General features: G+C 36.2%; 1 protein-coding gene across 7 annotated transcripts in view; it reads left to right on the top strand.

The window, feature by feature from the left end:
• The window catches only part of MYCBP2 (MYC binding protein 2), a 272,910-nt gene that overhangs the window by 241,101 nt on the left and 11,628 nt on the right, over positions 1-20,181 (top strand). For all 7 annotated transcript variants that reach the window (XM_059377903.1, XM_059377906.1, XM_059377905.1 and 4 more), the window contains 10 exons: positions 7,509-7,589; positions 8,622-8,888; positions 9,355-9,638; positions 11,031-11,127; positions 13,287-13,406; positions 14,926-15,027; positions 15,736-15,864; positions 16,238-16,370; positions 17,557-17,660; positions 19,699-19,887. In XM_059377903.1, the coding sequence (XP_059233886.1) occupies positions 7,509-7,589; positions 8,622-8,888; positions 9,355-9,638; positions 11,031-11,127; positions 13,287-13,406; positions 14,926-15,027; positions 15,736-15,864; positions 16,238-16,370; positions 17,557-17,660; positions 19,699-19,887 (1,506 nt within the window). The remainder of the gene's footprint in view (positions 1-7,508; positions 7,590-8,621; positions 8,889-9,354; positions 9,639-11,030; positions 11,128-13,286; positions 13,407-14,925; positions 15,028-15,735; positions 15,865-16,237; positions 16,371-17,556; positions 17,661-19,698; positions 19,888-20,181) is intronic.

Here is a 20,181-nt window from a genome sequence, read left to right as displayed (position 1 = left end):
ATTTATTTGTATTCTAAAGATACTTATTTCTTTTTTTTCATTTTCTTACTTTTGTTCAGTGAAATTACCTATTGCCATGTATTTTAATGGATAGATGATAGTTAATATGCAGTTAATATTTTTTACTTTAATTAGAAGATGAAGAAACTATCAAAAGAAATTATTTGTTTATGTATGATATAGCTAGCATTATAAGTAACAACAAAATTTCCTCTGTATCTTGGGCTGTTGTGTTCAAGTGTTGGGATTTGTAAAATCAGCTTAGGCATCTACTGTACCGTGTGCCGTCAGTGATCTCCTTCCTCCATTTACTCTGCCTTTCACAGTCTCTGTCAAAAATACTGTCTCCTTGGGACGCCTGGGTGGCTCAGTTGGTTAAGCAGCTGCCTTCGGCTCAGGTCATGATCCCAGCGTCCTGGGATCGAGTCCTACATCGGGCTCCTTGCTCAGCAGGGAGCCTGCTTCTCCCTCTGCCTCTGCCTGCCATTCTGTCTGCCTGTGCTCACTCTCTCCCCCTCTCTCTCTCTGATAAATAAATAAAATCTTAAAAAAATATATATATATATATACTGTCTCCTCAAGGAATCTTCTTTAACATTCCCCCCGCAAAATATGCAGTTTTCCTTCTGCTAAACTTCATCATAGTTTCGATGAGTCTCTTCTCAATTTCTTCCATATGTTTACTTGTACACAGATTTGTCTCTTCTACTGAATCGTAGCTTCTTAAAAACCAAGTACATAATCTGATTTGTCTTTATATCCATGGCATAAACACACATGCATTCAGTCTGTTTTTATTGGAATAACCTGTTCTTTATCTTGTTCTTGAAATTTCTTTTAAAATGTGGTTGCCTTTACTTATTTGTTCTATTCTAAAGCACTATACCCAAGAGGAAAACCTCACCTATTTCCAAAAAGAGGTCAAGCCTGACTGGTCTCAATATTCTTATGTTGTTAGATGTTACAGATAACCACCTTGGCAGCTCTTTGAAAGATAATTTCAAGGACTTATGTAGTCTAGCTCTGTGCCTTCTGGTGTAGTAATGTCTAAGTCATCCACATCTTTCTATTTGGGCTCCATAGAAAGTACGATTTTATAAAGTCTGGTTGTTTCTTCTAGCATCCTGTGGCGATTTCATTTGAATGACTACAAGACTGTGTGATTATTCATTAAATCAACTGAATTTTAGCAAATGGTGATTTTGTGCTAAGTAACTATGGTAATTGGTACCAAGCCCTCAGAAAACTATATTTTCTTAGATGTGAACTTTTCACACAACCCCAAAGAAGAAATCAGTAGGGATACTCTATAGCATCTAATCTGTTTTTTATGTATGTGAAAACATAGCACATGTCACAGGGTTTCAGAATATGTTGAAAATATTATGCCCTGCAGCAGTCAGAGGAGGCTTTGGGTAGGTATTGGGTATGACTTGGACTAGAAAGGGCATGAGTCAGAGTTAGCATGACAGAAGGGATTTGAGTAGAGCTCTTTGAAGAGGCTGGACTAACAGTAGGAGAGTGTAGGTTGAGATGTTAAGGTTGATTGGGAAAGTTTATGCTAGTGGTAAGATGCCCATGAAATAGCATAATTATTAAGAGAATCATTTTTTACATCAGGTTTTTTAAGTAGAATTTAGATAAGGAAAAAATTCATCCTTTTAAACTGTATTGTTTGATGAATTTTGACCAATATATGCAGTAGTAAAATCATCACTCATAAAATGTCCCTCTGGGTGCTTTGCAGTCAGTCCTCTCACCTCATGCCTAGATCCTGGCAACCACTGAACTGTTTCTGCTCCTGGAGTGTTGCCTTTCCCCAGATGTCATATAAATGGAACCAGATAGAATGTAACCTTTTCTTATGGTTTCTTTCTTTTGGTATAATGATATTGAGATTCATCCATGTAGGAACACGTATCAGTAGTTGTTTCTTTTGGTTGCTGAGAAGTGTTCCATTTTATGGATTTACCATAATTTGTTTATTCTTTGACCTTTTGATGGATATTTATGTTGTTTCTTTGTTGGCTATTAATAAATAAAACTGATTTTTGTATGGGTATGTTTTCATTTTTCTTGGGTAAATACCTGTGAGTAGAATTGCTGGGTTGTATGATAAGTGTATGTTTAACTTTGTAAGAAACTGCTGAACTCTTTCCAAAGTGATTGAACCAATTTGCATTTTTACCAGCAGTGTATGAGATTTCCAGTTGCTCCACATTCTCTCAAAAGCACTTAGGATTGTCACTCTTTTTTTTTTCTATTACTTTTTTTTTTTTTTAATTTTTTATTTTTTATAAGGATTGTCACTCTTTTTAATGTTGGCCATTGTGGTAGGTATGTAGCAGTATCTCATTATGGTTTTAATATGGATTTCTCTGATGATTAGTAATGTTGAGTAAATTTTCATGTGCTTATTTTCCATCACTTTATTTAGTGAAGTATCTGTTCAAATTTTTTACCCCTATTTTTTTATATTAGGTTGAAAGATTTTATTTATATATATATATATATATATATATATATATATATATATTAAAAAGACCCCTTAGCCAATATGCGTTTTCAGATATTTTCTCCTACTCTGTGTTTTATCTTTCAGGGACAGAAGTGTTTTGGGGTTTTTTGTTTGTTTTTGGGGAACAGAAGTTTTTGATCTTGAGGAAGTATAATCCAGTCTGTTTTTTTCTAAATGACTTGCGATTTTTTAATCTTACCTAAAATTTAATGTCACAAAGATTTTCTTCTAACAGGAATAAAATTTTAATTCTTTTGTTTATAGCCATATACATTTTAAGTTAATTTTTCTTTATAGTGTGAGGTCAGAGTTGAGTTTCATTTATTTATTTTTTTAATCTCTTTATTCTATTAGGATGGTGGATTTTTTTTAGATTTTATTTATTAAAGAGGGAAAGCACGAGTAAGATGAAAGGCAGAGGGAGAAGCAGACTCCCTGCTGAGCAGGTAGCCTACTGCAGGGCTCTGTCTCGGAACCCTTGAGATTATGACCTGAGCCAAAGGCAGATGTTAAAACTACTAAGCCACCCAGATGCCCCAGAATTTCATTTATTTTTGCGTGTAGATAGCCAGTTGTTCCATCACCATTTGTTGAAAAAAATTATCCTTTATCAATAATAAATTCACCATAAATATGTAGGTCTGTTTCTGTATTCTTCACTCTTTCCATTGATCTATATGTATATTCTTACACCAACATCAGAGTGTCTTGATTACTGCAGCTTATGGAAATCATGAGATCAGATTCCAACCTGGTTCTTTTTTAAGTTATTTTGGCTATTCTAGGCCCTTTATGTTTTCATATAAAGCTTAGAACCAGTTTGTCTTTTCCTCTTCTTAAAAAAAAAAAAAAAAAAACCTGAAATATTGATTGTAACTGTACCAAATTGCTAAGTGATTTGGGGAGAATTGACATCTTAGTAATATTGAGTGTTCCTATCTGTGAACATGATATATTTCCCCATTTATCTAGATCTTCTTTAATTTTTGTCAGCAATGTTTTGTAGTTCATTGTACAGGTCTTATACACATCTTAATCCCTAAATAATTATATTAATATTAACAATAATCTGTAAATAATAGTTTTTAATGATTTAATGCAAATGGTATTTCACTTTTCAGTTCATTTCTAGTATGTAAAAATATAATTGTGATCTTCTTAAATTCACTTCTTAGTTCTAGAAGGGTTTTTTTTTTGTAGACTTTTTAGGATTTTCTTCATAGATAATCATATTGTCTGCAAAGAAAGTTGGTTTTACTTCCTTCCCAGCCCATATGCCTTAAATTTCTTTTCTTGTGTAGTGTAATAGCTATGGCCTTCAATACCAAGTGGTGACATCAGACATCTTTGCCTTTTCTCGATCTTAATAGGAAACATTCAGTCTTTCACCATTAAGTGTGATGTTAGCTGTAGATATTTTGTAAATGCGCTAGTCAGATTGAAGATGTTTTTTTCTATTCCTAGTTTTCTGAGAGTTTTTATCAAATGGTATTCTTTTTTTTTTTAAGATTTTTATTTACTTAGTTGACAGAGAGACACAGCGAGAGAGGGAACACAAGCAGAGGGAGCAGGAGAGGGAGAAGCAGGCTTCCTGTGGAGCAGAGAGCCTAATATGGGGCTCAATCCCAAACCCTGGGATCACGACCTGAGCCAAAGTCAGACACTTAATGACTGAGCCACGCAGTTGCCCCTCAAATGGATATTCTTAAATATTTTTCTTTTTATGCATTAAGATAATTCATATATTGCTATATGTTAGTAGATATGTCAGTGTATTTTTCTTTAATAAAAGGAAGCTAATGGGGGCGCCTGGGTGGCTCAGTGGGTTAAGCCGCTGCCTTCGGCTCAGGTCATGATCTCAGGGTCCTGGGATCGAGTCCCGCATCGGGCTCTCTGCTCAGCAAGGAGCCTGCTTCCTTCTCTCTCTCTCTCTCTCTCTGCCTGCCTCTCAGTGTACTTGTAATTTCTCTCTGTCAAATAAATAAATAAAATCTTTAAAAAAATAAAATAAAATAAAAATAAAAGGAAGCTAATGAACTAGGGGAGTGATAACTAAAAGGTATAGTGTTTCTTTTTTGGAGTGATGAAAATGCTCTAAAATTAACTGTGGTGATAGTTGCACATATATTTGAATATACTGTAAACCATTGAATTGTATTTTTTTTTTTAGATTTTATTTATTTATTTGACAGAGATCACAAGTAGGCAAAGAGGCAGGCAGAGAGAGAGAGGAAGGCAAGCAGGCTCCCTGCTGAGCAGAGAGCCCAATGCAGAGCTCGATCTCGGGACCCTGGGATCATGACCTGAGCCGAAGGCAGAGGCTTTAACCCACTGAGCCACCCAGGAATTGTATATTTGTATATTTTAAATGACTGAATAGTATTGTATATTTTAATACAATACTGAATTATATATTTTAAATGACTGAATAGTATGTTAACTATATCTCAAAGCTATTTTTTTAATTATGTTGGTCACCGTATAGTACATCATTAGTTTTTTGTTTTGTTTTTTTAAGATTTTATTTATTTGACGGAGAGAGCAAGTGAGAGAGGGAATACAAGCTGTGGGACTGGGAGAGGGAGAAGCAGGCTTCCCGCTAAACAGGGAGCCTGATGCGGGGCCCGATCCCAGGACCTTGGGGTCATGACCAAGCCGAAGGCAGACACTCAGTTACTACCCACAGGCACCCCACATCATTCGTTTTTTTTTAGCATTCCATGATTCATTATTTGCGTATAACACCCAGTTCTCCATGTAATAAGTGCCCTCCTTAATACCCATGAGGGGACTAACCCGTCTCTCCACCCCACTCCACTCTGAAATCCTCAGTTTGTTTCCTGGAGTCCATAGTCTCTCCTGGTTCGTCTCCCCCTCTGATTTCCCCCTCTTCATTTTTCCCTTCCTTCTAATGTCCTCCATGCTATTCCTTATGTTCCACATGTAAGTGAAACCATATGATAATTGTCTTTCTCTGCCTAATTTATTTCACTTAGCATAATCCCCTTGAGTTCCATATATGTCAGTGCAAATGGTGGCTATTCATCCTTTCTGATTGCTGAGTAATACTCCATTGTATATCTCAAAGCTATTTAAGAAAATTCTGAAAGAACTTTTAAAATAAGAAGATAAAGTAACTATAAAAAATTCTCATTTGTTAATGTATAATCTAGCTAGCGTTTCAACTAGCAAGAGAATTATTCTACCAGTGTGCTTTCTTTAACAGATACAAGGCTAATGCAGTTATCTGTTCTTCTTGACTGAACTTTGATAGTTTTGTGCTTCAAGTATTTTCTCATTTCATCTAAGTTGCTAAATTGTTTGGTGTAAGTTGTTAATAATATACCCTTATTATTCTTTTAATATCAATAGAATCTGTAGTGATGTGTCTTCTTTTATTACTTCTTTCCATCCGCTTTGTGTTTGATTTGTTCTTTTTCTAGTTTCAAAGACTTGAAATCTTTTTTTATAAGTAGTGGTACAGTTTTCTTTTAAGCACTGCTTTAGTCGAGTGTTACAAATTTTGGTGTGTTGATTATATGTTCGTTCTCTTTTCATTAGTTCAGAATATTTTTTTTTTATTTCCATTTTGATTTCTTCCTTAACCCCTGGATAATTTAGAAGTTTCTTGTTTAGTTTCTAAATATTTGGGGATTTTTCAAATAGCTTTCTGTTACTAATTTCTAGTATAATTCACTGAGGTCAAAGAATATACTTTGTATAATTTCAGGTCTTTTAAAATTGTTAAGATTTGAATTCTGACTCACATATTTTAGCGAATATCCACATGCACTTGAAAAGAAGTCGAACTCTGTTTTTGTTTTGTGAGGAGGCTCTATAATTATCTGTTCAATTTGGTTCATAGTTTTGTTCAAGTCTTCAGGAGCTTTACTGATTATCCTTTGTTCATTTACTTATACTTTCAAGTGCAGAGAAAATTTTGAAGTGTCCACCTGTATATGTACTTGTCTATTTGGGTTTTAGTTTACCTGGTTGCAAACTTCATTTTTCTGATAGGCATCAAAATTATATGGTTTTGTAGATGATCAGCTCTTTTTCGTTAAGGTTGGCATTGCATGCTCTTGTAGCTTTCTCTGTCCTAAGAAAGTGAAACTGAGAGTCATTTTTTATTCTTAGAAGAGAAGCTTTGGGGCGCCTGGGTGGCTCAGTGGGTTGAGTCGCTGCCTTCGGCTCAGGTCATGATCTCGGGGTACTGGGATCGAGTCCCGCATCGGGCTCTCTGCTCAGCAGGGAGCCTGCTTCCCTCTCTCTCTCTCTCTGCCTGCCTCTCCATCTACTTGTGATTTCTCTCTGTCAAATAAAAAAATAAAATCTTTAAAAAAAAAAAAAAAAAGAAGAGAAGCTTTGTGTTACTTTCCTTACCTGTAAAATCAAACATCAAATTTACCTTATGGGCTTGTTCTGAAGATTAAATAAGAGTATTTGTGTGTGTGATAACTATATGGCTGTGTATCTGAACCTTAGGAGAGTACCATTCACATAATAAGCATTATAAAACGCCAGCCTTTATTTCTCTTCTTATGATATGTTTCTTTGACTCCTGTTAGCAGTAGATTAGCCTACTCTAAGAATACCATTATCATAGAGTTTTGTTAGGATATTTCCCTTTTAACCAAGTATCATTTTCAGAGTTGTTCTAATAACTAAATGTAGGATCCTCACAATTTAGAAATAGATGTAATTAAAGTGAATCAAATTGACAGATTAAAGAAGTTCATGAAAAAGTAGTATGCTTCTCTGGATTTCTTAAATTCAGAAATTTTTCTTTTTTTCTTGGAGTCATTGTTAGCCAATAGTGGTTTCTTCAAACCTTACCCTTTGTCTTAGTGTTACAGACTCAGTTTAAAATAAATTCACCTTATAAAAAATACCTGCATAGTTAATTCTCAAGATACTTTAAGATCAAATACACAAATTTTATTCAAAGAACCTGGTGGGGTTTTTTTTTCTTCCCTTTTTGTGTGTAAAGGCAACATCAGATGCTGACCTGAAAGAACATATGGTTGGAATCATATTCAGCAGGAGTAAGCTGACTAATTTACAAAAACAGGTTGGTAAATAGTCATTTCATTGTCTTCATCAGCTTTTGTTTTTAGGGTGTAAAGTATTTTCCAAAATTTATGGAAGCTTTTCTTTGCTGACTCTTATAGGTCTTGTGGACTGTATCTGCCTTTTTCTAGAGACGAAGGAGTGTATAGGCATACCTGCATCACTTTAAAGATTTTGTTATGAATGTTAACTTTCTTACCTTACTACTATTTGTTATTTCTCATTTTCAGGTAGATTGTTTTATTTTGGTGTCAAATATCCAGATATATCAAAGTTCATTTGCATTTTCTGTGTTCCTTTTCCCACTGTTCTTTTGTGTCAGTTGATTTTTTTTTCCTGAGCAATTATAGTGTTAACTAAATCAGTGTTAATATTTTTAATTATAAAGAGGTGGGGTAGTGCTAGATTGTTCATATAATGAAGTACCTAGATAACATAATAATCAGCCCTTCAGAAGTCAAATAAAACACTGGTTTTAAATTAGCCCATCATTTTAACTTTCAACTTGTTAAATCAATAAATTTATTTGTGCTTTGTCTTTTTAACAATGTATCATTGAATCTTAGATTCTACCAGTTATAAAATGTGCTGTATTTCATGTATCACTAAAAAAAGGAAGTTTGCTGCCAGTTACATTATGAATGCCATCAATTATAAAACACATTATGAATAGAAATGCTAATGATATCTGGAAGGAAATATGGCTTAGAAGTGATAAATTATGGTAATTTGCTTTTGTTTGATGTCTTAAACCACAGGCAGGGGTATTGGCAACTTGTATATAAATAGTTTCTACATAGTAGCTGATTTAAATGTTAAGATTTTTATTCTGCTAGAATTTCTCCTAGAAATCTGCTAGATTTTCTTAATTGTTTATAAGATGAATTAAGATGGTATGATGGAAATTAATGGGGAGAAATAATTAAATTGACTATCAACTAATATTCTTGTCTTTTTTTTTTTTTTTTACTAGAAGTAGTACATCAGATTTGCAAGTAGGTTTTTACATATCCTTTATGTTGTCTTTAAATAGGTGTGTGCTCACATCGTCCAGGCTATTCGCATGGAAGCCACCAGAGTTCGCGAAGAATGGGAACATGCTATATCAAGCAAAGAAAATGCCAATTCTCAGCCCAATGATGAAGATGCCTCCTCTGATGCTTACTGCTTTGAGCTGCTCTCTATGGTCTTAGCCCTGAGTGGCTCTAACGTGGGCCGCCAGTATCTGGCTCAGCAACTAACTCTACTCCAGGATCTCTTTTCACTGCTCCATACGGCCTCTCCTCGAGTCCAGAGACAGGTGACTGGTCATTCCACCTACCTTTTGGCTTACTTGTTCCTCAAAACACTTAAAAATTACATTATCAAAGAGAATCACCTTAGAGTCTTAACTGTTGATCTTTATTTTTTGTTACTTGATTTTTTGAATTGCATTTTTACTCCATGGTTTTTATTTTTGACTCATTGTATTGAGAATATGGAAGAACAAAATATGTTCTGTTTTACTACTGTGCTGTTGCTCTACTAATTGTCTTGTTACCATGAGATGTGTAATGTTTCTTTATTCCTGACCAAATAAAGACATGTTTTTTTCTTGCTGCCCTGGAGGGGTAATTACCACTTCAGAAATTAAAATAGTGTTTAAATCATATTTTTGTCCTTCTGAAAGCTTTTGGAGTCCTAGAACACCCGCTAGGCTCATTTTTAAAAATGAGAACTTTAGAACAACAGTCTTTAAGATGAATTCTTTCCTTTTTTCTTATCAGGTAACCTCCTTACTAAGACGAGTGTTGCCTGAGGTGACCCCTAATCGTCTGGCCAGCATCATAGGAGTAAAATCCCTTCCCCCAGCAGATATCAGTGATATCATTCACTCAACCGAAAAAGGAGATTGGAATAAGCTAGGTATCTTGGACATGTTTCTGGGATGCATTGCCAAAGCACTCACAGTACAGCTAAAAGCCAAAGGAACTACCATCACAGGAACAGCTGGTACCACTGTGGGCAAAGGTGTTACCACAGTTACTCTTCCAATGATTTTCAATTCCAGGTTGGTCATTACATCTGCTTTAGTAGTAAAATAGTAAATCCTATTTGGAGAATTAAAACAGGATTTCAAATTCCACCTTGTTTGCTTGTTTACCAAATAGAAGCCATAAACAACTAATGCATGTATAAAAGAGAATGCTGTATATAACCAAGGTGTAGCTTCAAGTTAATGGGGAGAGGAAGGTATGTTTGTATGTTGAATATAATGTTGGAATACTTCTCATGTAGAAAAAATATTGTAGGCCCCTATCTCACACCATATCCAAAAGTAAACTTGAGATCAACTAAAGCTTTATGTATATTTCCTTTAAAAATCTACTAGGACAAATTAAAGAAGATTATTTTTGTAATCTTCAATCCAGGAAGACCTCCTTAAAACACAGAATACAAATGTCACAGAGGAAAAATTCTCAGATTTGGCTACATAAAAATGAAGGCTAATTATATGAAAATGTTTTTAAAATATAAACTGACCTGAAAATATTTAACACCTATATAGTAGAGAATAAATTATTAATCATAATATTTAAAAAATTACTATAAATTAATGAGAAAAGACAAACAACTGATAGAAAAATATATGACAAGAGAGTTAGTTCCAAGAAGAAAAATTACAAATGCCAGTAGACAAAAGAAAAGATACTTAACTGGGAATCAGAGATATGTAGATTAAAACAGTAGGACAATATCTTTGTCTTGGCAGCATTATGAAGAAATAGGCATTTTTTATGGCATCTAATGTAGATTACTACAGCCTTTTTGGATGTCAGTTTAATAACATATCACTGTATTTAAAATATGCCTATCCTTTGACCTACCAGTTCTACTTCTAGATGTTTATACATGTGTACAAAAATATATGCAAGGAAGTTTGTTACAGAATTGCGTATAACAGCAGAAGATTAGACATCCAGAACAGTCTAGTCAAAGAGCCAGTCCATGATATTAAGTAGTACCAGAATATAAATCAGTGTGTTGTTTTCTTCATCTAGATAGTTTTACGAAAGAAAAAAAAAAGTCAGCTGAAATAAAGAGTAGTATACTCAGTGATATAGTTGACATATTCTGGTGCAAGCTCTTAATATCTCTCTCTATGTGGATTGGTAACAAATAGTTCGTGGTCTGTGAATATGCTTTGAACAGCTCTGTTCTAGAAGATGCAGGCTACAAAAATAATATACAAATACATGGAAGGGAACATGTATCAGAATAGCTACTCTCAGGGTTGAAGTTGAATATCTTACGGGTGATACTTTGATTAATTTCCTTTTAAAATTCTTTAGTTGTTTGAATCATTTAAAAAATTAAAATGCATGCTGAAATATAGCAGTTTTCATCATATTTATCTGTAACTGTCACTGGTTGGTTTGCAAATGCTGACTTTTCTTTGTAGTTATGTCCGTCGAGGTGAAAGTCATTGGTGGATGAAGGGCTCAACTCCTACCCAAATCTCAGAGATCATCATTAAACTTATCAAGGATATGGCAGCAGTGAGTTCCCATCCTCCTGATCATTTTGTCATTGAAGTATAGTCAAAATCTGATTAAAAGAAGGAGTTTATTCTGCTACCTTAATAGCAGAAGTACATTGGTGTTATTTTGCTTTACTTAAAGCCTCTGTTTAGTAGGTTAACTATCGTGCCGTCTGTCTTTTCAGCCAGTGATTAATTTGTCCTTTGGGAAAACTGTTCATTTCAAGCTTTCCAGTTAACTTACTTGCAAATTGTTATATTAGTCTTCTAAGACTTAAAAACTTGAAAAATGAAATATACCTTTTTTGAGCCTGACAAATCAAAACCCTAAAGGAAAAACAAAAGTTTCTCCTTTTCTTTAGTTCTCCTGGTTTATAAACCTTTTGCTCTTCTTTATTAACATTCTCTGTCATTGTTGTTAGATGTTCTTTTCGGCGAGATCTGGGAGTGTGGAGAAAAGGGAATTACTTCTCAAAGTACCGGGCTCTTATTGGTTGCTCCACAATGCTAGTTTCCTCACATTCCATTATATTTTCAGGCTCATGAGGGCAAGGTGCTGTGGAAATGTGGGCTTCTGAGAGAGAGATTAGACAAAACATCTTGGAGGAAGAGGAAGTGGAACTGCCTCTTAAGAGATTGATAGCAAATGGGGGCGCCTGGGTAGCTCAGTGGGTTAAGCCACTGCCTTCGGCCTAGGTCATGATCTCAGGGTCCTGGGATCAGGTCCCGCATCGGGCTCTCTGCTCGGCAGAGAGCCTGCTTCCCTCTCTCTCTCTCTGCCTGTCTCTCCATCTACTTGTGATTTCTCTCTGTCAAATAAATAAATAAAATATTAAAAAAAAAAAAAAAAAGATTGATAGCAAATGGATGGGAGACAAGAGAGGATATTCTCGGGATATAGAAAGTTCTGTCACTTCCCAACAGCAAAGACGTTTCCTCAATTGGAAAAATGGATAACTTTCTCACTTTTCAATAAGTCTTTCACAGCATGTTCACTGGATGAAAATACCAAGGAATAATATTTAGGAACACCTAAACTCTATGGTAGACAGGTGTTTATGTTCAGCAAAAACCAAGTTATTAGTTGTAGGGTCACCTGGGTGGCTTAGTCGGTTAAGTGACTTGTCTTCGGCTCCGGTCATGATCTCAGGGTCCTGGGATCAAGCCCTGCTTCAGGCTCTCTGCTCAGTGGGGAGCCTGCTTCTCCCTCTCCTTATGCTCCCCCTGCTTGTTCTCTTGCTCTGTCTCTCAAATAAGTAAATAAATAAAATCTTTGTAAATAAATAAATAAAAGAGGTTTTTTTTCTTTTTATTTGAACCCATTTATGCTCACCAGTTCTAGTGTTCATCTAAAAGCAATTCACTTATCTATATATTTTGTGTTCAATAACAAGTCTTCATAATCAGAATTTCTGGAGCATAGATACTTTAGTACTACTTTGTTTTTTAAAGATTTTATTTATTTATTTTGGGAGAGAGAGTGAAAGAGAGCATGAAAGGGGTGAAGGTCAGAGGGAGAAGCAGACTCCCTGCAGAGCTTGGAGCCCAATGCAGTCCTCGATGCAGGACTCAATCCCTGGACTCCAGGATCATTACCTGAACCGAAGGCAGTGGCTTAACTAACTGAGCCACCCAGGCCCCGATACTTCAATGCTTCTGTTATGTTTTTATCTAAATGTAAGAGAAAATACTCTTGAGCTCTATAGAAAAAGAGAATGAGAACCTGATTTTTTATTTACTTTCCAATCATTAAAATAGTGATTAGAAGTTGAATTTTTCATAGAGTTGTGAAGGATTTTTATTTCAGAAGTATGCCCCTGAATCTAAAGCTGCACTCACAGGGACATGTGGTAGCTCAGTCGGTTGATCGTCCAATCTTGATTTCCAGCTCAAGTCATGATCTCAGGGTCATGAGATTGAGCCCCACAGCAGGCTCCTCACTCAACAGGGAGTCTTCTTTCTTCTTCTCCCTCTCCCTCTGCTCTTCCCCCAACTCATGCACTCTCTCTCTGGCACTCTCTCCCTCTCTTTCCCTCTCTCTCTCAAATAAATAAATAAAATTTTTTTTAAAAGTTGCACTAACAAGTCTTTCCTTTTGATGAGTTTTATCTAAGAGAAGAGAATTTAATATTACTATTATACATGTCTGGTTATTTATTATTCTCTCTTTCTCAATAGGGTCATCTGTCTGAAGCATGGTCCCGAGTGACAAAAAATGCCATTGCAGAAACCATCATTGCCTTGACCAAGATGGAGGAAGAATTTAGATCTCCAGTGAGATGTATTGCAACAACTAGGGTAGGAGTTTCTTTTTATGTGGTCTTTATCATTGCAGTAATTAGTTTGAACAAACTTAAATGAATAAATCAGCTTAATCCAATTTTTTACCAAAAACTGTGTTTACTGAAAAAGTGTGACAGGCTTTTTTGAATTAGTGGTTATAAACGCTCACTGTTATGTGTTCTTTATTTCGTTTTTGTTATTTTGGGGGAGGCTAAGGATCATCTGGTTAGAAAAGGCTATGTTGTCTTTCTAGTAATGTCTTTACTGGAGCTTACACAGTAAACTCAGTGTCAGCCTTATGCTCAGATAGACTGAAGCTCCTTCAAAGACAAGGCCCTCCCTTACTCGTTTGGTATGGCCTAATTATTCTAAAGCAAAGCCTACCTATTGGATTTACAGACCTTACTTTTTAAAAAGCAAAAAGTGTAAGCCCTGGACAAGGTGAGGCAGACTTTCTTAGCTAGTGAGTAGGATTGCATTCTTCAGGTGAGACATCTGTAGTCACTTTGACCTACCAAATTTCATGTCCCATGTACATCCAAGAGAGATTAGGGGTTTCCTTGAAGCAGGGATGTGTGGCAGCATTAGGAAGAAGTAAACACTAACAGAAATTGCTTGATTTAATCTTCTGAAGTCTGGAAAGGAAGACAGACTGTCTTTCTCTGGGGCAGGAAAAGCTGCTTGATGCCGTGCTGCTGGTGAGTGGACCTGTGAAGCAGTTCCTTGAACAGCAGAGTTCTAGCACCACGCACGCGCATGCTTTCCTTCTGCACCCCCATTTCTCCTTGCACACTTCATGCTTCTGTTTCTCCTTTTTCTATTGTTCCTTGTCTTCCTCTTCATGTCTGGTGACACTCATACGCACTTCTTAAATAACTCCTTTTCATTATTTCAGTTCTATTCAGTTTTCAGTTCAGAAATATATCCTTCCGTGAAAAACTGAAGCTCACCCGTTAAGCCCCAGAAAGTTTTAAACTGTTTTTGAGGGCTATTTTCAAAAGTTTGCTAGACATTTACTTCTGACAAAGTATATCAAGGATAGTGCTAGGCATTTAGGGGTATACAGAGACTTCTAAGGAGCTGCTCTTATCCAGAAGGATTTAATATGTACCCACCCACTCCTGGGACTGTGTAAAATGAAAGTCATCGTGCCACCTTGCTTGGAACATAGTGCCTCAGGCAGATGCCACTTAGATGGGAAGATTTGCAAGAAGCATCGGTACAGTAAATATTGAATATGTAAATTCATTTATTGATACGTTGCTTCCTTAGTAGACCAATAAAGGATAATATTATATGTCAGGTAAAAACCAGAATGGTTCATCCAGCAGCAGTCAGTAAATATTTGAGTGCCTACTGTGCCTATGGCTCATACAGCAGTGAGCACGTGTGCCTGGTACCTGAGTGCCAGTGGGTATCCATGTATTTTCAAATTCAGCTAGCATTTATTGAGCTATTACAATGTGTCAAACAGTCAATACTTTACAAGTCTTTTCTGAAAATTCAGTATTGTGACAGCCTTTCCTTTTAATAGCTCTGGCTTGCTCTAGCTTCACTGTGCGTGCTGGATCAGGACCATGTAGATCGTCTCTCTTCGGGGAGATGGATGGGAAAGGATGGACAGCAAAAACAAATGGTAAGAACAGAATTGTTTATAAAAATGTATCTTGTTTTTCTTTATAAGTAAGCTCTAGCTTAGCATTTTAAAAAAATTTAAAAATTTGAAAAAAGAATCTGCAAGTCCAAATTCCACACTTAGCAGAAAATTGTGGCACATTGCCCATGGTCATCTCACAAGTCTGTTTCACTTAGGGTCCCCTCTTCATAGCGTGTTAGAGGCTTTAATTATATAAAAGAGCTTTATCAGTCTTATGGTAAGAAGGAAATAAGAGCAGTAAGTGAGGCACCATGACATCTCATTTATTCACAAATACACAGTACTTAAAGTAGTTTGATAGGTATCCCTAGGTGCACTGGGAGGGAAGACTTTATAGAGGCCCTTCCAACATTTTCTCACTAAGGTTCAAGTTTCAAAATGAATCATTTATTCATTTAGCATACAGAATGTTTGAACATGGGGTAAGAAAGTTGCTTAACTTATTAATCAAAGTATACATGCTTATTTTATTAATCATTGAAACTGTTCAGCACATTAATTATTGAATTAAGGGCTTTTGTACTTGAGTACACTTGCCATAATTCTGTTTAATGTTCAGATTCTAAATTTTCCTAATAGACTTCAGAACAATAACGTTATTGTTGTGAATAAATTACATTCCATTTGTATGAGCATCTGGGACGTTCTTGCAAATGTAATATGACATGTGAAAATGCCTTGTTTCAGCCTATGTGTGACAACCATGATGATGGAGAAACTGCAGCTATCATCTTGTGCAACGTATGTGGAAATCTGTGCACTGACTGTGACAGATTCCTTCATCTTCATCGGCGAACCAAGACTCATCAAAGACAGGTGCCGGCTTCTGTCTGTACACGCAGAGCAGTTTCTGGAGCATAGGATACATTCAGTAAATTTTAAAATAAATGTGGGAAGGAGGCTTGCTGTGATGGGAAGAAAGGGACTTTGCAGTCAGAGCCTCAGTGGAGTTCCTCGCCGCCTCATTTATCACTGTGTAAATCAAGACAGTCGGCTAACCTGAGACTTAGTTTCCACATTTATAAAAATGGGGTCATTGTCAAGATTCAGGACAAGACTGCAAATGTCCGAAATCCTTAGAGTGCTTAGTAAATAAAAGCTATTATTGTTATTGAGTAATTAAATTTTATACTTCCTCCTTCAGAGTGAAAAATAAAATATTTTTCCCTTTTCTTTGATGAAACAATAGGTCTTCAAAGAAGAAGAAGAAGCTATCAAGGTTGACCTTCATGAAGGTTGTGGTAGAACCAAATTGTTCTGGTTGATGGCACTAGCAGATTCTAAAACAATGAAGGCGATGGTGGAATTCCGAGAGCACACAGGTAGCAGAGGATTTAGGATTGAACCATGCCTGCTGCTTAGGATTTAATTAGATGTTCTTTACTTACTATGAATTACTTAATGTGGATTATTTCGGGTATATTCTGATAACTATGGAATCATTAATCACTGTTTGTTGTTACATGTTCCGGACAATGTTCTATAGCAGAGAGGCATTAGACTTCAAGTAAGGAAATCTGCTTTGTCATTGACTAGATATGTGCACTCGAGCAAGTCATTTTATCCCCAAAACACGTGGTTTACTAAAGTAAATCTGGTTGAGATTCTCAGCTTAAAGTTACATTGAATCTTACAGATTCTTAATTTTCATTACCTTTATAGTCTGACTGACACAAATTTATGATGTTGGAGTTAGTAAAAATCTGAACAAATATAACTCCACTCATATTAATTTTTCATGCTATGAGAGCATGGTCTTTTTTTCTCCTGGCTGATTTTTTTTTCTCCTATAGTCTATCAGAGTCATATATTACATTAATAAATGTTCTAATGTTGAACCATCCTTGTATTCATGAGTTAAACTATTCTTTTTAAAAATCTATTTTTCCTGTAAATATTGCTGAATTCCATTTATTACTGTTATATTTAGAATTTTGGTATCTGTGTTTTAAAATGAGTTTGGTCTGCATCCATATCTTCCTGTCCTTTTCCTGTTCTGTTCTTGTTTTATGGCTTGTGTTCCTTCTTTCTGTTTCAGATATTTAATTTTCTTTTCATATTGCTCTGTCAGTACTAGTTCCTTGGATGGTAATTCTTCTTTTTTTCCAGCTTTCATATTCTCTAACAATAGGTTTTCTTCTATGCCTTGTAATTTTGTTATTATAGAAATTCTTAAAGGTTTATCTTTCTTCTGTATATTCTTGCATAACATTTATTATTCTGTTTTGTCTGAAACTATGCTTTTGGAGCTGGGATTTGCCTTATCTGCTCAACCTCTTATGTGTTTGACTTCTAATAGGTCTTTAGTTTCTTGTTCCTTTTTTTGTGTTTAGTTACCTTATAATTAGGACGTCTTAACAACCCTTCCACTGTAAAACTGCCCGGCTGGTTTCCCAGTGATAGCAAACTGATACAAACCTGATTTTCCTGTAGGTTTTTTCTATTAATTGTGTTAAAATATGTGGAAAACCTATTCTTGAGGATTTTTCTTTTTCTTCTTGAACCTAGGCAAGCCAACCACAAGTAGCTCAGAAGCATGCCGCTTCTGTGGTTCCAGGAGTGGAACAGAGTTATCTGCTGTTGGCAGTGTGTGTTCTGATGCAGACTGCCAGGTGAGTATGTGCTTAGATAGTCAGGCTGTCCCAATAAGGAATAGCATGTATTCCCTCATGATGTATTTACTTCATGTTAAATAAGAGTTAGAGCTCAGCTCAGCATCACTTCAGTTTTCTAAATTAATATAATCCCCATGTTAAGACCTAAATGCTTTATCAGAGCTAGAGAATGGGTCAGATAAATTTCTCAAACCCCAATATACAGTGTGTGTTTATCAACTATCACCATAATAAATATTTAATGTTTGCTCTTGTGCTAGAAAAAGGTAAAAATCTCTGGACTGCATTTCCTTGACCTCTTACCTACTTTATTCACTTATTTCCCTACAATCAACTTCTAATATTTGAGAGTTCTTTAGTCCTGAACATCCATACACATATTTCATGCCATCCAGATATTTTTAGTTCCTCAGTTCAGTTAGCAAGAACTTGGATAGGGCTCAGCTAATGAAAGATACCTGTATGTTGTTTATACCCATTTTAGTGAGGGGATAGGTGGTGATTGGGAGATTGTATATCCAGAAATTCTTTGCTTCATGACTACACACAAAAGTAAATAGATTAAAATTACATTTCCCTTTTTATCAGCATTCCCTTTATGCGAAGTGAAATTTTTTTAATCACATGAAAAGAAAAATTTCACACTGAAAATTTTAAATTAAAATTTAGAAATTACACACTAAAAAAATTTGCTAATAATTCTTAAGTTATGTTCAGTTAAAGAATAAAAATAGGGGCACCTGGGTGGCTCAGTGAGTGAAGTGTCTGCCCTCTGTTCAGTGGGATAGAGCCTCCCATCGGCTCCTTGCTCAGCAGGGAGCCTGCTTCTACCTCTCCCTTTGCCCCTCCCCCTGCTTGCTTTCTCTCTCTGTCTCTCTCTCTCTCAAATAAATAAATAAAATTTTAAAACAAAAAAGTGATGGGATGCCTGGGTGGCTCAGTCAGTTAAGCATCTGCCTTCAGCTCAGATCATGATCCCAGGGTCCTGGGATCCGAGCACTGAGTTGGGCTCCTTGCTCAGTGGGGAGCTTGCTTCTCCCTCTGCCTTCTCTGCCTAATGCTCCCCATGCTTCTGGGAGCTCTCTCACGCTCACTCACTCTCTTTTATATAAATAAAATCAAGTCAGGAAATGACAGATGCTGGCGAGGATGCGGGGAAAGGGGAACCCTCCTACACTGTTGGTGGGAATGCACGCTGGTGCAACCACTCTGGAAAACAGTATGGAGGTTCCTCAAAATGTTGAAATGTTGAAAATAGAACTACCCTATAGTAGTGCAATTGCACTACTGGGTATTTACCCTAAAGATACAAACGTAGTGATCCGAAGGGGCACGTGCACCCGAATGTTTATAGCAGCAATGTCCACAATAGCCAAACTATGGAAAGAACCTAGATGTCCATCAACAGATGAATGGATAAAGAAGAGGTGGTATATATACACAATGGAATACTATGCAGCCATCAAAAGAAATGAAATCTTGCCATTTGCAACAACATGGATGGAACTAGAGGGTATCATGCTTAGCGAAATAAGTCAAGCAGAGAAAGACAACTGTCATATGATCTCCTTGATATGAGGAAGTGATGATGCAACACGGGGGGTTAAGGGGGTAGGAAAAGAATAAATGAAACAAGATGGGATTGGGAGGGAGATAAACCATAAGTGACTCTTAATCTCACAAAACAAACTGAGGGTTGCTGGGAGGAGGGGGGTTGGGAGAAGGGGGGTGGGGTTATGGACATTGGGCATGTGCAATGGTGAGTGCTGTGAAGTGTGTAAACCTGGCGATTCACAGACCTATACCCCTGGGGATAAAAATACATGTTTTTAAAAAATTTTTTTATTTTTTAAATAAAAAAATTTTTTTAAAAATCTTTTTTGAAAAAAAAAAGAATAAAAATAACTTTATTGTTATATAGCCTTAATATGTATTTCCTGTGGGAAATATCTTAGAACATTAATATAATTGATATAATTATCAGAGTGTGTGCCTTTTTGATATTTTCTATGCCATTATAATTTATCTCTAATAGGAATATGCTAAGATAGCCTGTAGTAAGACGCATCCCTGTGGCCATCCATGTGGAGGTGTCAAGAATGAAGAGCACTGTCTGCCCTGTCTACACGGCTGTGACAAAAGCGCCACCACGCTGAAGCAGGACGCCGATGACATGTGCATGATCTGCTTCACCGAGGCGCTCTCGGCAGCACCAGCTATTCAGGTTGTCTCAGCTTCTAAAGCATCGGGTGGGCCTGGAATCTAACATGGGAAATAGAAGTATATCTGTGAAATAAACAGATCCCTGGACTGTTCACGTCCTTGGGGGAAAATGTGCCCCTAGTGCCTCCCAGTGTTTTGAGGAGCCGATTCCGTCCCTATATGTTCTGTTTCCATTTTGTGTGCTCAGCTTTACTTTGTCATTTGTGTGAGCCTATATAATCAACAAAATATAAAATGTTCATAGGGAGGAAAAAAACAATTAGATTATCTAGTAACTATTCTTAATTTCTAAAAC

Source organism: Mustela nigripes, chromosome 15 (assembly GCF_022355385.1).
Source record: "Mustela nigripes isolate SB6536 chromosome 15, MUSNIG.SB6536, whole genome shotgun sequence".
NCBI classification, from domain to species: Eukaryota; Metazoa; Chordata; class Mammalia; order Carnivora; family Mustelidae; genus Mustela; species Mustela nigripes.
The sequence above is the reverse complement of the archived record's forward strand: the minus strand, read 5'-3'. Positions and strand labels throughout refer to the sequence as shown.